This window comes from Oncorhynchus masou, chromosome 29 (assembly GCF_036934945.1).
Source record: "Oncorhynchus masou masou isolate Uvic2021 chromosome 29, UVic_Omas_1.1, whole genome shotgun sequence".
NCBI classification, from domain to species: domain Eukaryota; kingdom Metazoa; phylum Chordata; class Actinopteri; order Salmoniformes; family Salmonidae; genus Oncorhynchus; species Oncorhynchus masou.
The window spans coordinates 82,255,363-82,279,362 of NC_088240.1; the positions used below are offsets into that span (position 1 = coordinate 82,255,363).

The window sequence follows — 24,000 nt, forward strand, 5'->3', positions numbered from 1 at the left end:
TTGATGCTCTTTTCAAGAGTACAGTGTAATGCTGTGGATTGTTGTCAAGCAGAAAGTTCTCCCTGCCATGCAGAATAGGACATGCTATGTCACCTCTGTCACATATTTATAATCGGAGCTCAACAGGCGTCTAAATCTGGATGATCAGTTCATCTGACTGAGTACTGATCTCCCTCGTTTTCCCTCGTTCTCTTTATCCAAAAGAACAGGAAGTCCTGTTGACATCACCTCCTGTCTGCGGCTATGTCGTGCCGGGACATCCATGCCACCAATGCCTTCTCCTTCATCATCGCCTTCATCTCCGTGGGCGGCATCGCTGTGGCGGCGCTGATCCCACAGTGGCGAGTGACACGGCTTGTCACCTTCAACAAAAACGCTAAGAACATCAGTGTCTATGATGGCCTGTGGGCCAAGTGTGTGAAACAAGATGGTTACTCTGGCTGCTACTACTACGACTCAGAGGTACAGGTCTGATGATCGCACAATCATAAGTGCATACAGCATCCCATATTCCCCCCATATGGTGCGCTGCCACATAGGGCTCTAAAGTAGTGCACTATACAGGAAACAGGGTGCCATTTGAGATTTGCATAAATAATTTCTCATTTATTCCTTCTCCCCACAGTGGTATTCTAAAGTGGACCAGTTGGACCTGAGACTGCTCCAGTTCTGCCTGCCGACTGGGCTACTGTTTGGCTCCCTGGCCCTGGTGCTGTGTATGGCAGGCATGTCTAAGACCTGCTGCTGCTCTGATAAGGCTGAGACAGACATCAAGAGTACCCGTTGTCTGGTCAACAGCGCAGGCTGCCACCTAGTGGCCGGGATGTTCCTGTTCCTGGGCGGTGCTATCGCCCTGGCGCCCTCCGTGTGGTTCCTCTTCCGGACCAAAGAGATGAACATCAAGTACGACCGCATCTTCTCAGACGGGTTCGCGGTCTACGTGGCCATCGGCTGTTCCGGCGGCCTCATGCTCGCCGCCCTGCTGATGTTCATGTGGTACTGCATGTGTAAGAAGCTACCCTCTCCCTTCTGGCTGCCTCTCCCCACACTCCCTAACTCCCTCTCCACCCAGCCCCTCACGGCCAACGGGTACCCCCCCTCCCCTGTCTACGGACCCCCTCAGACCTTCCCTCCACAGGGGTACGTCCCCACTGTGATGGATGCCCAGCCCTACGCTCCCTCCCAGGGCTACCCTCAGAGCGTAGCCCCACTGGCCCAGCAGCCTCAGCAGGTCTATATGTCCCAGATGTCAGCCCCGGATGGGTATGGGTCAGAGGTGGGGCAGAACCAGGCTTACAGCTATGCCCCGTCTCAGAGTTATGCACCCTCTCAGGTGGGCTACGCCCCCAGCTACATAGGCCACCGCTACTCCACTCGCTCACGCATGTCTGGCATAGAGATAGACATCCCTGTTCTAACACAAGGCCTCTGAGGGAGGGCTGCTGCAAGAACACAGAGTCCTGGTTCCATTTAGCTGTCCTGTCTCCTGTAAAGGGTGTGTACTGTCAGTGAAGGATATGACTGGTCAGTCGGCACTAGAAATACAACTGTGTGTCACTCAACCAAGCACTGCACTGTTAGACACAGTTTAGTATGCAGGCTCCACATCTGGTGAAAGGACACCAGAGATGCCCCATAATGAAGTCTGAATTCACTGTTATATTTTGATTGAAAACAATATTTTCTAATCACACCGATTTGTACATCTCTTCTTAATGTAAATCTGCTTGAAACATCATAGCATTTCTACACTGTATATTGTTCACTAATATTTCAAAATGAACTAAACTGTACTCTAACTGTGAAGTAACTTGACGTCGTGAGGTAAAAGGGAGTGACACTAACTGACTGTGATGTCTTTGTTGTGCCTGTTGTTTTAATGTGTGTTCATATTGTTGGTCTGTGAAGAAATGTAAATCTAATATGCTGTAACATGTGAGATGACATGTGAATAATGACTCATCCTATTTACCCATCAACAGTACAGCAGTGGCTCTAAGGCCATGACTTTTTATATGTACACAGAAATTAGATCATTTTGTATCTAATTCACATATTTTGATGCCACCTTACATCAATCAAATGTATAAAGCCCTTTTTACATCAGAACATATCATGAAGGTAGTTGTTGACCTGTCTCCTTTGTTAAGGTGCCTGGGAGATATGATTGAACCAGAACACATACTTCTCTGTCTGCTACTGAGACCAAAAGAACGTCAAAATGAACATCTTATTTTAGCTCTGGAACACTGCCATCTGTCGCCTGTCCTTTTTGTCAAATTGTATGTCTCCACTGAGCTGTGTAAGCAAACGTAGAGCTACTCTTGTTTCCACTTCATTCATCCGCTCCTGAGTGGCGCAGAGGTGCTAGAGGTGTCACTACAGATCCTGGTTCGATTCCAGGCTGTATCTCCATGATTGGGAGTCCCATAGGGCGGTGCACAATTGGCCCAGCATTGGCCGGGGTAGGCCGTCATTGTAAATAAGAATGTATTCTTAACTGACTTGCCTAGTTAAATAAAAAGTTAAACTGTCATTGATTTCACATGAAGGGGAGGGGGGGTTCACTACACTGTAACATCACATTCCATTGGCTGTGCTGGTTCTAAAATGGTAGAACACTGACTGAATGCACTGGGCCTCTTATGAATCTATAATCTAGAGAAAGGATTCTGTGATTTATGTTGCCTTCTATCCCTAAACACTAGTTCTGACCAGACTGTCCTCTGACTGGTGTGTTGACTTAATCTTAAATAGCCTTTATCAGCCGTAACGTATCTGACATGCTCTCTCTGTTGCAGTACTGCATGTACAGTCTACTGTTCTTATCTCTATGGGAAATGTATCTGACATGCTCTCTCTGTTGCAGTACTGCATGTACAGTCTACTGTTCTTATCTCTATGGGAAATGTATCTGACATGCTCTCTCTGTTGCAGTACTGCATGTACAGTCTACTGTTCTTATCTCTATGGGAAATGTATCTGACATGCTCTCTCTGTTGCAGTACTGCATGTACAGTCTACTGTTCTTATCTCTATGGGAAATGTATCTGACATGCTCTCTCTGTTGCAGTACTGCATGTACAGTCTACTGTTCTTATCTCTATGGGAAATGTATCTGACATGCTCTCTCTGTTGCAGTACTGCATGTACAGTCTACTGTTATCTCTATGGGAAATGTATCTGAAATGCTCTCTCTGTTGCAGTACTGCATGTACAGTCTACTGTTCTTATCTCTATGGGAAATGTATCTGACATGCTCTCTGTTGCAGTACTGCATGTACAGTCTACTGTTCTTATCTCTATGGGAAATGTATCCGACATGCTCTCTGTTGCAGTACTGCATGTACAGTCTCATGTTCTTATCTCTATGGGAAATGTATCTGACATGCTCTCTGTTGCAGTACTGCATGTACAGTCTACTGTTCTTATCTCTATGGGAAATGTATCTGACATGCTCTCTGTTGCAGTACTGCATGTACAGTCTACTGTTCTTATCTCTATGGGAAATGTATCCGACATGCTCTCTCTGTTGCAGTACTGCATGTACAGTCTACTGTTCTTATCTCTATGGGAAACGTATCTGACATGCTCTCTCTGTTGCAGTACTGCATGTACAGTCTAATGTTCTTATCTCTATGGGAAATGTATCTGACATGCTCTCTCTGTTGCAGTACTGCATGTACAGTCTACTGTTCTTATCTCTATGGGAAATGTATCCGACATGCTCTCTCTGTTGCAGTACTGCATGTACAGTCTACTGTTCTTATCTCTATGGGAAATGTATCCGACATGCTCTCTCTGTTGCAGTACTGCATGTACAGTCTAATGTTCTTATCTCTATGGGAAATGTATCCAACATGCTCTCTCTGTTGCAGTACTGCATGTACAGTCTAATGTTCTTATCTCTATGGGAAATGTCTTTGTTCACCAGACCCTTTTCTCAATAACATTTGTATCTAATTAAACTGTGTTCCTCACCACGGCCAACGACGACTAATACTGGTGTCACAGTACCACCAGAGATGTATTTACCATTACTAAGTACTTAACATGATTAACAGGGCCAGAGAAAGGCCACACTAAAATTAGTCACCTGTTTGCAGTGAATCTGAGTGAATGTATTAGTTGGAGTCATTTAGCCGGCTCGCCTGGCGTGCTGTGATTTGAACCGGGTGAACCTGAGAGAGAGGGCTGGTTGAGGTGGAGCTGGGTTTATCTGCCAGTCAGATTGGATTACAAGCAGCAGGGTAATGGGTTGTTTCCGGTCCTAAGGGTTAGTGCTGTGTCAGCTGGTTATTGCTCCACTTTGGCACTTTATTGATCAGTCAGAGTAGTGATTAATGGGCTGTAAGTTCTGTTCACCAACAGTATCCTCGCCTTGATCTGCACTGATAAGTAGGGCTGGATAGGTCCCTGTAACTCGCCCAATGAGTTGCTAATTGAAAGACGGATGGAAATGAGACATTTTGTGGCCTTCGGGAATAGAAAGTGCATTTTAAAGCATTTATTTTAAAAATCCTTTACGGGCTAATAGTCTATGATTTGTACATATTCCAGGGAGCAGTGTTGGTTGCTGGCCCATCCTATTTACACAGTCAGTGACATATTTACACAGCGACAATAGTGACACAGTACATGGAAATATAGTGCCTAGAAAAACCTGACAGCACTTTTTAATTTTCAGTTTTTCTCACCAGGTCAGTTTGTTATTATTGTTTGATTCAGAGATGGTGATGACAACATGCTGCCTCGCCTCATCTCTGACTGACTGACTGAGATACACACACACACACAGAGCCTTGTCTGACCCCAGGAAGTCCGCTGTCACATTGGAGTGACAGACGCGACAGACAGAGTGGACCGCGAGCGTTAGCAACCCGCTGAGAGGCTAGCTGTCACCGAAGGCTGAGGAGACCAAAGGATTTTTGACACCATGGTCCACTAAGAACTGTTCCCTGGCTACACTCTGAACCAAGACAGAAATATTGTTCTGGTTACCCTGGCTACACCCTGAACCAAGACAGACATATTGTTTTGGTTACACTGGCTACACTCTGAACCAAGAGAGACATATTGTTCTGGTTACACTGGCTACACCCTGAACCAAGACAGACATATTGTTCTGGTTACACTGGCTACACTCTGAACCAAGACAGACATATTGTTCTGGTTACACTGGCTACACTCTGAACCAAGACAGACATATTGTTCTGGTTACCCTGGCTACACACTGAACCAAGACAGACATATTGTTCTGGTAACCCTGGCTACACTCTGAACCAATACAGACATATTGTTCTGGTTACCCTGGCTACACCCTGAACCAAGACAGACATATTGTTCTGGTAACCCTGGCTACACTCTTCTGAACCAAGACAGACATATTGTTCTGGTAACCCTGACTACACTCTGAACCAAGACAGACATATTGTTCTGGTAACCCTGGCTACACTCTTCTGAACCAAGACAGACATATTGTTCTGGTAACCCTGACTACACTCTGAACCAAGACAGACATATTGTTCTGGTTACACTGGCTACACTCTGAACCAAGACAGACATATTGTTCTGGTAACCCTGGCTACACTCTTCTGAACCAAGACAGACATATTGTTCTGGTAACCCTGACTACACTCTGAACCAAGACAGACATATTGTTCTGGTAACCCTGGCTACACTCTTCTGAACCAAGACATACATATTGTTCTGGTAACCCTGGCTACACTCTGAACCAAGACAGACATATTGTTCTGGTAACCCTGGCTACACTCTGAACCAAGACAGACATATTATTCTGGTAACCCTGGCTACACTCTGAACCAAGACAGACATATTGTTCTGGTAAGGACTGAAGCAGCATGAAGAGCAGAGACAAGACTATAGTTAACATTCTGGTAGCAAAGACAATGACGAGTTGAGAGTAGGTTTCTTCCAACCTGAGGGAGTTAGTTCCTGCCACTGATAACATGGTGTTTCCTTTAGGGACTGGGCCTGAATAGAACACTGTAATAACAGTATGAACAAACTACACCAGTACTATTTAAATGGGCTTGAACCAGCAACCATGCTCTGAAGGTCTGCCATAAAGCTCCAGACCTCTTGGGAGCACTCACACGCAGGGAGGCCTAAACCAACTCAGCATTTGTCCATAGAGAACAGCGTCCTCCACATCAGTGCAGGCAGAAACAACCAGGCAGTGAGCTAACTCTATCGTCATATACAGTCTTTGATGAGTGAGCTCTCTCCATTGTGTTACAGTCTTTGATGTGTGTCACAAAACCCCCTAAGGACAGACACCATCTCTCATCATCCCACCACAGACAATCTTCACACCAACCAGTACTCTGTTTAATCTCACTCTTTCATGTTGCCAATGTGATTAGTGGTGGATCGCAAACCTAAATGCTGCAGTTCATGTCAATGTGATGGTAGATTTCTATACAGAACAGAACTGACAGATTAATCTGTATCATGTCTGTTCTTTATTATTCTGTTTCATGATACATGTGTATATACACTGCTCAAAAAAATAAAGGGAACACTTAAACAACACAAGGTATGCTGTGTCTGTCAGCATAGTGTCCAGAGCATGGAGGCACTACCAGGAGACAGGCCAGTACATCAGGAGACATGTAGGAGGGCAACAACCCAGCAGCAGGACCGCCACCTCCGCCTTTCCGCCTTTGTGCAAGGAGGAGCAGGAGGAGCACTGCCAGAGCCCTGCAAAATGACCTCCAGCAGGCCACAAATGTGCATGTGTCTGCTCAAACGGCCAACATTGGCAAATTCGCCACTGGCGCCCTGTGCTCTTCACAGATGAAAGCAGGTTCACACTGAGCACATGTGACAGACGTGACAGAGTCTGGAGACGCCGTGGAGAACGTTCTGCTGCCTGCAACATCCTCCAGCATGACCGGTTTGGTGGTGGGTCAGTCATGGTGTGGGGTGGCATTTCTTTGGGGGGCCACACAGCCCTCCATGTGCTCGCCAGAGGTAGCCTGACTGCCATTAGGTACCGAGATGAGATCCTCAGACCCCTTGTGAGACCATATGCTGGTGCGGTTGGCCCTGGGTTCCTCCTAATGCAAGACAATGCTAGACCTCATGTGGCTGGAGTGTGTCAGCAGTTCCTGGAAGAGGAAGGCATTGATGCTATGGACTGGCCCGCCCGTTCCCCAGACCTGAATCCAATTGAGCACATCTGGGACATCATGTCCGCTCCATCCACCAACGCCACGTAGCACAACAGACTGTCCAGGGGTTGGTGGATGCTTTAGTCCAGGTCTGGGAGGAGATCCCTCAGGAGACCATCCGCCACCTCATCAGGAGCATGCCCAGGCGTTGTAGGGAGGTCATACAGGCACATGGAGGCCACACACACTACTGAGCCTCATTTTGACTTGTTTTAAGGACATTACATCAAAGTTGGATCAGCCTGTAGTGTGGTTTCCCACTTTAATTTTGAGTGTGACTCCAAATCCAGACCTCCATGGGTTGATAAATTTGATTTCCATTGATAGTTTTGTGTGATTTTGTTGTCAGCACATTCAACTATGTAAAGAAAAAAGTATTTAATAAGAATATTTCATTCATTCAGATCGAGGATGTGTTATTTTAGTGTTCCCTTTATTTTTTTGAGCAGTGTATTAATATGCGGTTTCATTTCAGAATATGTGAGCTATGTAGAATAATGTTTTGTACACATGAATATGCTGGTTAATGTTTGGACTTTGTTAAGAAACAGTAATCTCAAATGAATCCCGTATAATGTTCTCTTGTCCAATTGTCTTTGTTTCCTGATGAATCCCTTTTTGGTAAGGTAGGATAGCAGTTTGGGGGGACAACTTCCTACAAACACACACATACACACACACAGGCAGGCAGCCACGGGGTGTGTGTCGTGAGTAGGATTAGGGTCTCACACAGATGGGCTCAGATGTCCTCGGACAAAAGAACAGGGCGTGGCCTGGGTTGCTGGGGGAGACCGTATCTCGGATGAATTAATATAGAGTGGGGTGGGGGGGGGGGGGGGGGCAGCACTCCTTTCATTCAGGTTTAGGAGTTCCAAGGATTTGCCCTGTGTGTGTGTGTGTGTGTGTGTGTGTGTGTGTGTGTTTGTTGCATTAGAGTGCATGAAAGGGGTTGGATAAAGGCCACAAAGGATCCCCCTAGTCCTCAACCCCCTCACCACCACTACCCTCCAAGCCTGCACATTCATAGGCTATCAGCTTCACCCCCCTCTGTCTTCACACCCTCCACCCTCACCACCACATCTCCATCCAGCACCATCCCCCACACCTCCCCAACCAGCCCTGGCCCCAGCACAGCCTGAGGGACTGGGTAGTCTGGGAAGTCCTGGGTACAGAGAGTGAATCCACTGAGCATCCCCATTGAGACGACTGGTTCTTTGTAAACTAGCCAATCCACCATCCAGGAAGGGCTGTTTTTGGAATGTTACATTCTGTGATGCTGATCACCACAACCTTTCTATGTGCTCTGAATACTAACAGCCCAAAGATGTACACAATCCAGACAGACACCATTACGGTGCACCCATGAAGTATCACAAGGGAGAAACAACCATGTCTATACATTCTGTTAATCATATTTCTATGCAAAGGAGAGGAGTGCCCAAACATGGAAGCTTTAATTCACATTCCCTATAATAACATCCATATTTTATTGAGACAGGCAGTGCAGGGTGGTGCAGGTGGGGGCAGGGCAGGGGGTGGCACAACACAGACATATGGTGTTCTGTACAAAGACAACTCAGCATAAACTCCCTCCTACACACACACAAACAAACACACAGATTTTGCTACAGCAGCAGCATCTTGCAGAGAACCGATCCCAGAATCCCAGTTCCAACATCCTGCCCACATAGAGCCATGTTAGTCAGCTTCTTGGCTCCCTTCCTGCTGCCTGGTTCCTCTTGGCTCCCTTCCTGCTGCCTGGCTCCTTGGTTCTGGTTCCGCTTGGCTCCCTTCCTGCTGCCTGGCTCTGGTCCCTCTTGGCTCCCTTCCTACTGGCTGGCTCCCTGGTTCTGGCTCCTCTTGGCTCCCTTCCTGCTGCCTGGCTCCCTGCTTCTGGCTCCTCTTGGCTGCCTTCCTACTGCCTGGCTCCCTGGTCCTGGTTCCTCTTGGCTGCCTTCCAATTGCCTGGCTCCCTGGTTCTGGTTCCTCTTGGCTGCCTTCCTATTGCCTGGCTTAGTGGTTCTGGTTCCTCTTGGCTGCCTTCCTACTGCCTGGCTCCCTGGTTCTGGTTCCTCTTGGCTGCCTTCCTACTGCCTGGCTCCCTGGTTCTGGTTCCTCTTGGCTGCCTTCCTATTGCCTGGCTCCCTGGTTCTGGTTCCTCTTGGCTGCCTTCCTACTGCCTGGCTCCCTGGTTCTGGTTCCTCTTGGCTGCCTTCCTTGGTGGTTCTGTCCAGGCTGAAGGAGGGCAGATGGATTAGCCATATGGCAGACAGGAGTTATGCCGCCACACACACACACACACACACACACACACACACACACACACACACACACACACACACACACACACACACACACACACAAACTGCCATGCCGTAAAAGTCACATCCAACCGGATCATATCACCGGATCAGCCAGGCGTCAGCATGGAAGCTGTTTGTTCGCTTGCTATTTGTGTGAACACGTCTGGGTTTTAGATGTGTCTGGGTCTACCATTATTTTGTGAAGAGCTCTGTAAACTAGATTGACCAACAGTTGTGTAAATACTTTATTCTAAAACAGACTGGCTGACAGACAGGCACACAGAGAGAGCTGTGGGGTATGTTTACCTAACAATACTGCCTAAGAGCATCTGAGAATACACCCACACACACACACACACACACTGAAGCAGGGTGAAGGGAAACGCTAAAAAAACTTTAAAAACAATGTCTGCTGGCAGAGGGTCTACAAACAGAACACTGCAGAGAGGATGCAAGTACAGCTGTGTGTGTGTGTCTGTGGGTGAGTGTGTGTGAGTATCAAACTTGGCATGCAGGACAGGGAGGCCACTACTTGATCTTTCCAGCAGGCATCTGTGTGTCTGTGTGACAAGCCTCTTAGAATGAACTGCACACCAAGCAGACTGTCAGAGAGAGAGAGAGAGAGAGAGTAGCCCCAAGAAGGCAGGCGTATCAGCAGCTCTAAGCCCAGAAACTGACGGCCAACACTGGGCTTGACAGCAGCACAGCATGGCCTTTTCCTGGAGCCAGGATGCTAAAGGCTAACAACTTATAGATGCCACACTGTGTGTGTGTGTGTGTGTGTGTGTGTGTGTGTGTGTGTGTGTGTGTGTGTGTGTGTGTGTGTGTGTGTGTGTGTGTGTGTGTGTGTGTGTGTGTGTGTGTGTGTGTGTGTGTGTGTGTAGAGCAGAGCGCTGCAGAGATTTTCTGAGTTAAGAGATCTTGGAGTGCAATGTTCAACTCCCTCCAAAGATTTTCTATGGGGTTGAGATCTGGAGACTGGCTAGGCCACTCCAGGACCTTGATATGTTTCTTACGAAGCCACTCCTTCGTTGCCCGGGCGGTGTGTTTGGGATCATTGTCATGCTGAAAGACCCAGCCACGTTTCATCTTCAATGCCCTTGCTGATGGAAGGAGGTTTTCACTCAAAATCTCACGATACATGGCCCCATTCATTCTTTCCTTTACATGGATCAGTCATCCTGGTCCCTTTGCAGAAAAATAGCCCCAAAGCATGATGTTTCCACCCCCATGCTTCACAGTAGGTATGGTGTTCTTTGGATGCAACTCAGCATTCTTTGTCCTCCAAACATGACGAGTTGAGTTTTTACCAAAAAGTTCTATTTTGGTTTCATCTGACCATATGACATTCTCCCAATCTTCTTCTGGATCATCCAAATGCTCTCTAGCAAACTTCAGACGGGCCTGGACATGTACTGGCTTAAGCAGGGGGACACGTCTGGCACTGCAGGATTTGAGTCCCTGGTGGCGTAGTGTGTTACTGATGGTAGGCTTTGTTACTTTGGTCCCAGCTCTCTGCAGGTCATTCACTAGGTCACCCCGTGTGGTTCTGGGATTTTTGTGAACCGTTCTTGTGATCATTTTGACCCCACGGGGTGAGATCTTGTGTGGAGCCCCAGATCGATGGAGATTATCAGTGGTCTTGTATGTCTTCCATTTCCTAATAATTGCTCACACAGTTGATTTCTTGAAACCAAGCTGCTTACCTATTGCAGATTCAGTCTTCCCAGCCTGGTGCAGGTCTACAATTTTGTTTCTGGTGTCCTTTGACAGCTCTTTGGTCTTGGCCATAGTGGAGTTTGGAGTGTGACTGTTTGAGGTTGTGGACAGGTGTCCTTTATACTGATAACAAGTTCAAACAGGTGCCATTAATACAGGTAATGAGTGGAGGACAGAGGAGCCTCTTAAAGAAGAAGTTACAGGTCTGTGAGAGCCAGGAATCTTGCTTGTTTGTAGGTGACCAAATACTTATTTTCCACCATAATTTGCAAATAAATTCATAAAAAATCTTACAATGTGATTTTCTGGATTTTCTTTCTAATTTTGTCTGTCATAGTTGAAGTGTACCTATGATGAAAATTACAGGCCTCTCTCATCTTTTTAAGAGGGAGAACTTGCACAATTGGTGGCTGACTAAATACGTTTTTTGCCCCACTGTACATACAGACACAAACAAATACAGACACATGCACACACACACGCACACACACACACACACGACATGCACGCACATACGCACACACATACAGACACACCATTATTTATTTATATATTTCTGCCAAGATGCATTTTTAAATTGATAGATGTTGGCTCAATGGCTGGATGTCTATGGGAACAGCTAGCATGTCATTGCGCTAACGCTAGTAGTAATTCATCCCCCCTACCCTTGCTACCACGGCTGAAAAGAATCCTAGGAGAAACACTGCACACACACTGCACACAAACAAATATACCTTCTTCCCTTCCTGATTACCTCCACCCTAAACACAGACACAGAAGATAAAGTGTCTCTCACATCAACACATCAGAATCAGAGCTTGGTCTTTTCTCTCAGAGTGACAAATGTCGCTTTAAACCATCAGCTCTCCCTCATAAATACAAACATATACTGTATTATATTTGTAAGTCGCTCTGGATAAGAGCGTCTGCTAAATGACTTAAATGTAAATGTAATAAACTGGGTGGTTAGAGTCCTGAATGCTGATTGGCTGACAGCCGTGGTATATCAGACCGTATTGCACGGGTATGACAAAACATGTATTTTTCCTGCCGTAATTACATTAATAACCAGTTTATAATAGCAATAAGGCACCTCGGGGGTTTGTGGTATATGGCAAATATATCACGGCTAAGGGCTGTATCCAGGCTGTACTCTGCGATGCATCGTGCCTAAGAAACATCACTTAGTCGTGGTATATTGGCCATACATCACACCCCTTTATGCCTTATTGCTTAATAATATCACTCTCTATTCCTCATGAACTAACTGGCTGGTCAGCTCTGCTCTGTCCTAGTGGATAATCTGTCTACTCTGAAGTCAATGTTAATTATGGGATGTGTAACGTAAGGGTAGCCTGCTTTGTGATCTGCATTCATGGTCCGGTCTGCAAGAGCTTCTAGTCCCATTCAGTCCAGACGACTACTATTACACAGTGTGTGTGAGTGTGTACGTGAGTGCGTGCGCGCATGTGTGAATGGATGGCCAAGGCCAGGCTTAGCCGAAGTACTCACGCTGATGTGGTCCTTTCCTCCAGGCTCGATCATGTAGGTGTGATTCCCATCAAAGAACATCCCACTGACAGAGAGAGAGAAAAAGAGAGATCAATATGACCGCCAGCCATTGCAGACGTAAACAAGATGGATGCCAGCACTCTCTATCCTCTCGACAGTAACAGATGAGGACTGTGTGTGTCTGTAACGGCACTAAGAGGGATAGGTGTCTATGGATGGTTTATAATGGTACATGTCTATGGATGGTTTATAATGGTACATGTCTATGGATGGTTTATAGTGGTACATGTCTATGGATGGTTTATACCGGTACATGTCTATGGATGGTTTATAATGGTACATGTCTATGGATGGTTTATACTGGTACATGTCTATGGATGGTGTATACTGGTACATGTCTATGGATGGTTTATACTGGTAAATGTATATGGGTGGTTTATACTGGTACATGTCTATGGATGGTTTATAGTGGTACATGTCTATGGATGGTTTATACTGGTACATGTCTATGGATGGTTTATACTGGTACGTGTATATGGATGGTTTATAGTGGTACATGTCTATGGATGGTTTATAGTGGTACATGTCTATGGATGGTTTATACTGGTACGTGTCTATGGATGGTTTATACTGGTGCATGTCTATGGATGGTTTATACTGGTACATGTCTATGGATGGTTTATACTGGTACGTGTCTATGGATGGTTTATACTGGTGCATGTCTATGGATGGTTTATACTGGTACATGTCTATGGATGGTTTATACTGGTACGTGTCTATGGATGGTTTATACTGGTACATGTCTATGGGTGGTTTATAGTGGTACATGTCTATGGATGGTTTATACTGGTACGTGTCTATGGATGGTGTATACTGGTACATGTCTATGGATGGTTTATACTGGTACATGTCTATGGATGGTTTATACTGGTACATGTCTATGGATGGTTTATACTGGTACGTGTCTATGGATGGTTTATACTGGTACGTGTCCATGGATGGTTTATACTGGTACATGTCTATGGATGGTTTATACTGGTACATGTCCATGGATGGTTTATACTGGTACATGTCTATGGATGGTTTATACTGGTACATGTCTATGGATGGTTTATACTGGTACATGTCTATGGATGGTTTATACTGGTGCATGTCTATGGATGCTTCATACTGGTACATGTCTATGGATGGTTTATACTGGTACATGTCTATGGATGGTTTATACTGGTACATGTCTATGGGTGGTTTATACTGGTACGTGTCTATGGGTGGTTTATACTGGTACATGTCTATGGGTGGATTATACTGGTACATGTCTATGGATGGTTTATACTGGTACATGTTTATGGATGGTTTATACTGGTACGTGTCTATGGGTGGTTTATACTGGTACATGTCTATGGGTGGATTATACTGGTACATGTCTATGGGTGGTTTATACTGGTACATGTTTATACTGGTACATTTTTATACTGGTACATGTTTATACTGGTACGTGTTTATACTGGTACATGTCAGGACATAAAAACACTGCAGGTCTGTTGTAAATGAGCCTCCTCTCCATAACTAACACTACTAACTAACACTAGTAACCAACACTACTTACACTAGTAAAGAACACAACAAACCAACACTAGTAACCAACATTACAAACACTAGTAACCAACACTACTAATCAACACTACTAAGACTAGTAACTAACACTACTAACCAACACTTCTAACCAACACTACACACCTACACTACCACTAGTAACCAACACTACCACTAGTAACTAACACTAGTAACACTACTAGCCAACAGTACTAACACCAGTAACCAACACTTCTAACCAACACTACTAACACTAGTAACCAACACTAGTAACACTACTAGCCAACATTACTAACCAACACTACTAAGACTAGTAACTAACACTACTAACACGACTAACCAACACTTGTAACCAACACTACACACCAACACTACCACTAGTAACCAACACTACCACTAGTAACTAACCCGAGTAACACTACTAGCCAACACTACTGACCAACCATAATAACACTAGTAACCAACACTTCTTACCAACACTACTAACCAACACTACTAACACTCGTAACCAACACTTCTAACCAACACTACTAACCAACACTACTAACCAACACTACTAACCAACACTACTAACACTGGTAACCAACACTTCTAACCAGCACTACTAACCAACACTATGAACACTCGTAACCAACACTTCTAACCAACACTACTAACCAATGCTACTAACACTAGTAACCAACACTACTAACACTTATAACCAACACTTCTAACCAACATTACTAACACTAGTAACCAACACTTCTAACTTCTTACTTTGCTGTCGTTCTGGGATTGATTTGCACTTTTTGCACCAAAGTACGTTCATCTCTAGGAGACAGAACGCGTCTCCTTCCTGAGCGGTATGATGGCTGTGTGGTGCCATGGTGTTTATACTTGCATACTATTTTTTGTACAGATGAACGTGGTACCTTCATGCGTTTGGAAATTGCTCCCAAGGATGAACCAGACTTGTGGAGGTCTACAATTATTTTTCTGAGGTTTTGGCTGATTTCTTTTGATTTTCCCATAATGTCAAGCAAAGAGACAATGAGTTTGAAGGTAGGCCTTGAAATACATCCACAGGTACACCTCCAATTGACTCAAATTATGTTAATTAGCCTATCAGAAGCTTCTAAAGCCATGACATCATTTTCTGGAATTTTCCAAGCTGTTTAAAGGCACAGTCACCTTAGTGTATGTCAACTTCTGACCCACTGGAATTGTGATACAGTGAAATAATCTGTCTGTAAACAATTGTTGGAAAAAACACTTTTGTCATACACAAAGTAGAAGCCCTAACCGACTTGGCAAAACTATAGTTTGTTAACAATAAATTTGTGGAGTGTTTGAAAAACGAGTTTTAATGACTCCAACCTAAGTGTATGTAAACCTCCGACTTGTATGTTATGTATGTATGTATGTATGTATGTATGTATGTATGTATGTATGTATGTATGTATGTATGTATGTATGTATGTATGTATGTATGTATGTATGTATGTATGTATGTATGTATGTATGTATGTATGTATGTATGTATGCATGTATGTATGTATGTATGTATGTATGTATGTATGTATGTATGTATGCATGTATGTATGTATGTATGTATGCATGTATGTATGTGTGTTATTTTACTGCTCTAGGGATGTAATTATTGTTTGGATAACCTTATTTACTATTATGTATTGATTTTTACCTTGCTTTTTTTTCACTCTTTATGCGATGCATAATGCAGAGAACACCGGAAGAAGTATTATCATTTAATTACCACAGTAAATTATTGTAATGTTTGTTTATGTGTCAATTAATCCCATAAGGTATGGGTTGTCAATTGGCAATTTCACACGAAAATAAAATGTAAGTCATTAATTTCAGTCATTAACTAACACTATTAACCAACACTACTAACAATATTAACCAAAACAATTAACCAACACTACTAACCAACACTAGCCTTAACCACCACCTTTAGGCCTTTCTCCATCAAGGAAAACAGTCTGTAATATTGTCTTGGTTCGGGCAGTTCAAATATAGACCATAAAATGGTGCAATCTGCAATGACTGGATATTGATATACGATATAGGGTGTATTCTCCACTATCTACAATATGGTATTACTGTGAACAAGAAGGTGGATGTCTAAAACAGCAACTCTGGGGTGACTACACCCACGAACACACACACACACACACACACACACACACACACACACACACACACACTCACACACACACACACACACACACACACATGCGTACGCACACACACACACAGGAAGGATAGGTAAACGTCCTCTGTAGTGCCATTGCGGGCAGCAATCATCTTAAACACTCACAAAACAATTTCCCATCCAGCATATATGTGAAGGTCCCCTTGTCCCTGTAAACTAGGCTGAGGGGTGTGTGTGTGTGTGTGTGTGTGTGTGTGTGTGTGTGTGTGTGTGTGTGTGTGTGTGTGTGTGTGTGTGTGTGTGTGTGTGTGTGTGTGCGTGTGCGTGTGCGTGTGCGTGTGTGTGTGTGCGTGCATGCGGGTGCGTGTGCGTGCATGCAGGCAGGACATCAATTAACGTTATCAGAAGCTTTTTAGGAGATTGCTCAGGTCAAAGTGTATACTATAGGAATGAGGGTCAACATCACACACACACACACACTTCACATCCAGGCTGGGATGATGCTCCACATACAGAGTTCACCTTCAGCACCAACTGTCTCTGCCAGACCGTACACGCACACACACACACTCTATCTCGGAGCGTATAGCTCTGTATATCAGACTGCTATGATGGGACTGTCACAGCCTTATTGGGAGTTCACTGACTGTTTGCCTAATGCAGATGGGTCAGCACACACACACACACACACATGCGCACGCACACACACGGAAGACTAAATATCACCATGGACAGAAGACAGATTGTCTGATCCACCATCCTGATCTCGCAAGCTTACACACAATGAGAGCACAACGGTCAGAATGGTGGATCAGGCTAGGAGAGAGAGGGTGGTCAGGATGAAGGATCAGGCCAGGAGAGAGAGGGTGGTCAGGATGAAGGATCAGGCCAGGAGAGAGAGGGTGGTCAGGATGAAGGATCAGGCCAGGAGAGAGAGGGTGGTCAGGATGAAGGATCAGGCCAGGAGAGAGAGGGTGGTCAGGATGAAGGATCAGGCCAGGAGAGAGAGGGTGGTCAGGATGAAGGATCAGGATGGTGGATTACTGTAAACAGTAATACAGTGGTCACACTGTCACAATGTGTGTTTGTAAACAGTAACACAGTGGTCACACTGTCACAATGTGTGTCTGTAAACAGTAACACAGTGGTCACACTGTCACAATGTGTGTTTGTAAACAGTAACACAGTGGTCACACTGTCACAATGTGTGTCTGTAAACAGTAACACAGTGGTCACACTGTCACAATGTGTGTTTGTAAACAGTAACACAGTGGTCACACTGTCACAATGTGTGTCTGTAAACAGTAACACAGTGGTCACACTGTCACAATGTGTGTCTGTAAACAGTAACACAGTGGTCACACTGTCACAATGTGCTTTTTCATTTTGTTTCACCATAAAATACTACAAGAATGACAGTTTTATCTGAGTCTTTATCTGAGTCTTTATCTGGTGGATGGTTTAGAACAGTGGTTCCCAAACTTTTTATAGTCCCGTACCACTTCAAACATTGAACCTCCAGCTACATACCTCCTCTAGCCCTTTTGCCATCATTGTAAGACTGTCACACTCACACTATACAATACATTTATTAAACATAAGAATGAGTGTGAGTGTTTGTCACAACCCGGCTCTTGGGAAGTGACAAAGAGCTCTTATAGGAGCAGGGCACAAATAATAATATAATAATAATCAATAATTTTGGTCTTTATTTAGCCATCTACATATAAAACCTTATTTGTTAATCAAAAATGGTGAATAACTCACCACAGGTTAATCAGAAGGGTGTGCTTAAAATGATGCACATAACTCTGCAATGTTGGGTTGTATTGGAGAGAGTATCAGACTTAAATAATTTTCCACACAGTCTGTGCCTGTATTTAGTTTTCATGCTAGTGAGAGCCGAGAATCCACTCTCACATAGGTACGTGGTTGCAAAGGGCATTGTCACGAATATTACCGAAGGTGGCTCCCCTTCTTGTTCGGGTGGCACTCGGCGGTCGTCGTCGCCGGTCTACTAGCTGCCACCGATCCTTTGTTCTGTGTTCGTTTGGTTTTGTCTAATTGGTTTCACCTGTTCCTTTGGTTGTTAGGGCGGGGTTATTTAAGTTCGTTTAGTCCGCTTCTGTTGGGCGGACTTGTTCATCTGTATTTGTGAGAGTGGTTAGTGTTTTGTTGGGTTTTCTCGCTGTCCTAGTATTTTCACAATAGGGTACTATTTTGTTTTATAGTTACACCTGTGTTGGGTATAGTATTTTGTTCCTGTGATTTTTTTGGACATTAAAGCGTGTTTTTTCCCGCATCCTTTGCTCTCTGCGCCTGACTCCACACCCATTCACTCATTGAGCATTACAGGCATCAGTGTCTTGAAAGCGCAGTTTACCAAGAAACTCTGAGCGCAGCCCTATCCAGAAATCTGGTAGTGGCTTCTGATTAAATAAAAATTTCACAGAACCGCTTGTTGCAATTTTGATGAGGTTCTCTTGTTCAGAATCCAGTTGTTTGTGTTGTCCGTTTTGGGAAAGTACCTGTGTAATTGTCCACCCAGCTCACTCAGGTGCTTCGCTATTTCGCATTTGATATCGTCCGTAAGTTTGAGTTCTTTGCACAAAAAGAATCATACAATGAGAGAAATACCTGTATGTTGTCCTTGTTAATGCAGACAGAAAAGAGCTCCAACTTCTTAATCATAGCCTCTATTTTGCCCGCACATTGAATATAGTTGCGAAGAGTCCCTGTAATCCTAGATTCAGATCATTCAGGCGAGAAAAAACATCACCCAGATAGGTCAGTCCTGTGAGAAACTCGTCATCATATAAGTGGTCGGGCAAGTGAAAATGATGGTCAGTAAAGTAAACTTTAATCTTGTCTCTCAATTCAAAAAAACGTGTCAATACTTTGCCCCTTTATAACCAGCACATTTGTGTATGTTGTAAAAGTGTTACATGGTTGCTGCCCATTTCATTGCATAATGCGAAAAATACACAAGAGTTCAGGGGCCTTGCTTTAACAAAATTAACAATTTTCACTGTAGTGTCCAAAACATCTTTCGCGCTTGTCAGACATTCCCTTGGTAGCAAGAGCCTCTCGGTAGATGCTGCAGTGTACCCAAGTGGCGTTGGGGGCAACTGCTTGCACGCGCGTTACCACTCCACTATGACTCCCTGTCATGGCTTTTGTGCCATCAGTACAGATACCAACACATCTTGACCACCAAAGTCTATTTGAAGTCACAAAGCTGTCCAGTACTTAAAAAATATCCTCTCATGTTGTCATGCTTTCCAGTGGTTTGCATAAACGTAACGGACATACACCAGGAGCTGTGCCAGGCCCGCCACGTCTGTTGACTCATCCAGCTGTAACGCATAGAATTCACTGGCTTGTATGTGAAGCAGTAATTGTTTCAAAGCATCTCCTGCCATGATTAATTATGATTTGATTAAGTATTTGTCTGTATAGTTTTTTGGGCCTTGTCCCCCAGCATTGTCCCAGCCATATCCGTGGCAGCAGGAAGAATGAAGTCCTCCACAATAGTATGGGGCTTGCCTGTCCTAGCCACTCGGTAGCTCACCAGATAAGACGCTTCCTATTTGATGATGGCGCCGATGGAGATGGCAGCATCGCGACTAACTCTTAAGCAACTCTGCAGTATTTTGTTTGTTTATGTACTATTTTTTTATGTTATTAGCTCAGGAATTGTTTTGTGTCATTACATACAGCCGGGAAGAACTATTGGATATTAGAGCGGTGGTAACTCACCAGAACTACCAGCATTATGACCAGAACTACGACTTCCCTGGAGCGGATCATTTGTTTACTCTCCCCAGAGCAATCAAACGTCTTCCAGAGGCCAACCCAAAACAACAACGGCGAAGCAGAGGTACTCGAAGCAGTCTTCTGGTCCGAGTATTTTACTCACTAATGTCCAATCTCTGGATAATAAAATTGATGAGCTCAAGGCGAGAGTTGCTTTTCAGAGGGACACCAAGGATTGTAACATACTCTGCTTCACGGAAACATAGCGAGATATACTGTCTGACTTTGTAAAGCCAGTTGGGTTCTCAGTACATCGCGCCAACAGGAACAAACATCTCTCCAGGAAGCAGAACGGTGGAGGTATATGTTTTATGATTAACGACTTATGGTGTAACTACTATAACATACAGGAAACTCAAGTCCTTCTGTTAACCATACCTAGAATATCTCAGAATTAAATGCCGACCGTACTGTCTCCCGAGATCATTTTTGTCAATAATAGCCAAGGTGGTCTATATCCCCCCCAAGCGGATACCACAACGGCCCTCAAAGAATTTCACTGGACTTTATGCAAACTGGAAACCACATATCCTGAGGCTGCATTTATTGTAGCTGGGGATTTTAACAAAGCAAATTTGAGGAAAAGGCTCCTGAAATCCTATCAACATATTGATTGCTGAACCCGCACTGCTAAAACCCTCGACCATTGCTATACTACCTTCCAGAATGCATATAAGGCCCTCCCCCGCCCTCCATTCTGTAAACCGGACCACGATTCCATCTTGTTCCTCCCCTCCTACAGGCAGAAACATAGGTATTCCTCTTGTCCAGATGGGTTAGGGCAGTGTGCAGTGTGATTGTGATTGTGTCGTCTGTGGACCTATTGGGGCGGTAAGCAAATTGGAGTGGGTCTGGGCCGGCAGCCTTGTGAGGGTTAACACGTTTAAATGTTTTACTCACGTTGGCCACGGTGAAGAAAACCCCACAGGGTTTTGGTAGCGGGCCGTGTCAGTGGCACTGTATTGTCCTCAAAGCGAGCAAAGAAGTTGTTTAATTTGTCTGGGAGCAAGACGTCGGTGTCATGGGAGTCGTCGTCTGAAGAAGAGGAATCGGACCAAAGCGCAGCGTGGTAAGTGTTCATGCCTTTTTATTTTAACTGAACACTATAGCAAAATAACAAAGAGAAATAAACAAAAACCGAAACAGTCCTGTCAGGTGCAGAAAACACTAAACAGAAAATAACTACCCACAACACACATGTGGGAAAAAGCTACCTAAGTATGGTTCCCAATCAGAGACAACGATAGACAGCTGTCCCTGATTGAGAACCATACCCGGCCAAAACAAAGAAATACAAAACATAGAACAATGAGCATAGAATGCCCACCCCAAATCACACCCTGACCAAACCAAAATAGAGACAATAGAGAGCTCTCTAAGGTCAGGGCGTGACAGTCGGTGTCCGCGACAGGGCTGGTTTTATTTTTGTAATCCGTGATTGACTGTAGACCCTGGCACATACGTCTCGTGTTTGAGCCGTTGAATTGCGACTCTACTTTGTCTCTCTACTGACCGTAGCGTGTTTGATTGCCATGTGGAGGGAATAGCTACACTGTTTGTATTCGGTCATTTTTCCGGTCGCCATGCCATGATTAAAAGTAGTGGTTCGTGCTTTCAGTTTTGCGCTAATGCTGCCATCAATCCACTGTGTCTGGTTATTGAAGGTTTTAATGGTTAGAGTGGGTACAACATCACCAATGCACTTGCTAATAAACTCGCTCACTGAGTCAGCGTATACATCAATGTTGTTGTCTGAGGCTATTCGGAACATATCCCAGTCAACGTGATCGAAGCAATCTTGAAACGTGGAATTGTTGTTATTAATGGTGTCTGTTGCTTTTATACATGTCTTATTACTCGAACGCCGTAATATTCTCGCTCCAAAAACTCCCATGGCTTATTTTTCAAATTGACATGTTTTGTTTCAAAATGTCTGCGCAAGAGTGGTTTTCTGCGAGAGAGTAACAGTTAACGTGATTGGATGTTAATTATTTGACTAGGCTACCTGTATTCGACATTGTGTTGTTATTTCACTGAACACTAGATGGTTTCATTTTATATTTGGCAGTGAAACAAGGCTACTCAGGCGAGAAAAAAACCTCACCCAAATGTATAACGCCGTTGGAAAATATAAATGCACTGTTTGACATTTTTTTTATTTAAATGTAAATTACACTTTCATTTGGCGTACCCCCGACGGCAGAGTGTACCCCCGACGGCAGAGCGTACCCCCGACGGCAGAGCGTACCCCCGACGGCAGAGCGTACCCCCAACCGCAGAGTGTACCCCCGACGGCAGAGCGTACCCCCGACGGCAGAGCGTACCCCCGACCGCAGAGCGTACCCCCGACGGCAGAGCGTACCCCCGACGGCAGAGCGTACCCCGACGGCAGAGTGTACCCCGACCGCAGAGTGTACCCCCGACGGCAGAGCGTACCCCCGACGGCAGAGCGTACCCCCGACGGCAGAGCGTACCCCCGACGGCAGAGCGTACCCCCGACGGCAGAGTGTACCCCCGACGGCAGAGTGTACCCCGACGGCAGAGTGTACCCCGACCGCAGAGCGTACCCCGGCGGCAGAGCGTACCCCCGACGGCAGAGCGTACCCCCGACGGCAGAGCGTACCCCCGACCGCAGAGCGTACCCCCGACCGCAGAGCGTACCCCCGACGGCAGAGTGTACCCCCGATGCAGAGTGTACCCCCGATGGCAGAGTGTACCCCCGACGGCAGAGCGTACCCCGGACGGCAGAGCGTACCCCGGACGGCAGAGTGTACCCCCGATGGCAGAGTGTACCCCCGACGGCAGAGCGTACCCCGGACGGCAGAGCGTACCCGGACGGCAGAGTGTACCCCGATGGCAGAGTGTACCCCGACGGCAGAGCGTACCCCGGACGGCAGAGTGTACCCCCGATGGCAGAGTGTACCCCCGACGGCAGAGTGTACCCCGGACGGCAGAGCGTACCCCCGGACGGCAGAGTGTACCCCCGATGGCAGAGTGTACCCCCGACGGCAGAGCGTACCCCGGACGGCAGAGCGTACCCCGGACGGCAGAGTGTACCCCCGATGGCAGAGTGTACCCCCGACGGCAGAGCGTACCCCGGACGGCAGAGCGTACCCCCGACGGCAGAGTGTACCCCCGATGGCAGAGTGTACCCCCGACGGCAGAGTTTGGGTATATCTGGTTTAGAAGAACAGTTTTCTCTGAGTCACATTGTGGTTTAGAGCCTGATGGACACTGGGACAAGTACATTCAATTGAGTCCCAATCCTACTTCAGCTGTTAATATTATATTGTAGCCCGACAGGGTGTGTGTGTGTGTGTGTGTGAAGGCAAGGCAGGATGTACATTATGGTAAAGACCTGACTCAGCATAAGAGAGAGAATCTCTCTCTCTCTCTCTCTCTCTCTCTCTCTCTCATCTTGCTGAGAGATGTATATAGAAGAGATGCGTCTCTCTGACTGACACAGGTGTGTGTCACTGCAGGTGTGTGTTTCTTCTGAGTGTGTGTGTGTTTCCTCTGCATTCGAGACGCCCAATACTGTCGAATATATCCCAATATAGTCACAAACATAAACATACATACAACACACACACCTCCCTGCAGGGCTTTCTCCAGCTGACCCATCTCTCTCTCAGAGAAAGCGCTGCTTTAGAGAACAACTAAAAATACCAGCCTGAGAAACAGAGACGTCCCACAGGACAATGCT

The 24,000-nt window shown here is 45.5% G+C and overlaps 2 protein-coding genes across 7 annotated transcripts in view; one reads left to right on the top strand and one right to left on the bottom strand.

Moving 5' to 3' along the window:
• The window catches only part of LOC135520761 (claudin-12-like), a 4,886-nt gene extending 896 nt beyond the window's left edge, over nt 1–3,990 (top strand). The window contains exons 2-3 of one of the 2 annotated variants that reach the window (XM_064946537.1): nt 210–462; nt 626–3,990. In XM_064946537.1, the coding sequence (XP_064802609.1) occupies nt 244–462; nt 626–1,432 (1,026 nt within the window). In that variant the 5' untranslated portion in view covers nt 210–243 and the 3' untranslated portion in view covers nt 1,433–3,990. Of the gene's footprint in view, nt 1–204; nt 463–625 lie in introns of both variants that reach the window. The other variant, XM_064946536.1, reaches the window with a different exon arrangement.
• The window catches only part of LOC135520758 (disintegrin and metalloproteinase domain-containing protein 22-like), a 128,933-nt gene that overhangs the window by 45,393 nt on the left and 59,540 nt on the right, over nt 1–24,000 (bottom strand). For all 5 annotated transcript variants that reach the window (XM_064946530.1, XM_064946531.1, XM_064946532.1 and 2 more), the window contains exon 6: nt 12,731–12,794. In XM_064946530.1, the coding sequence (XP_064802602.1) occupies nt 12,731–12,794 (64 nt within the window). The remainder of the gene's footprint in view (nt 1–12,730; nt 12,795–24,000) is intronic.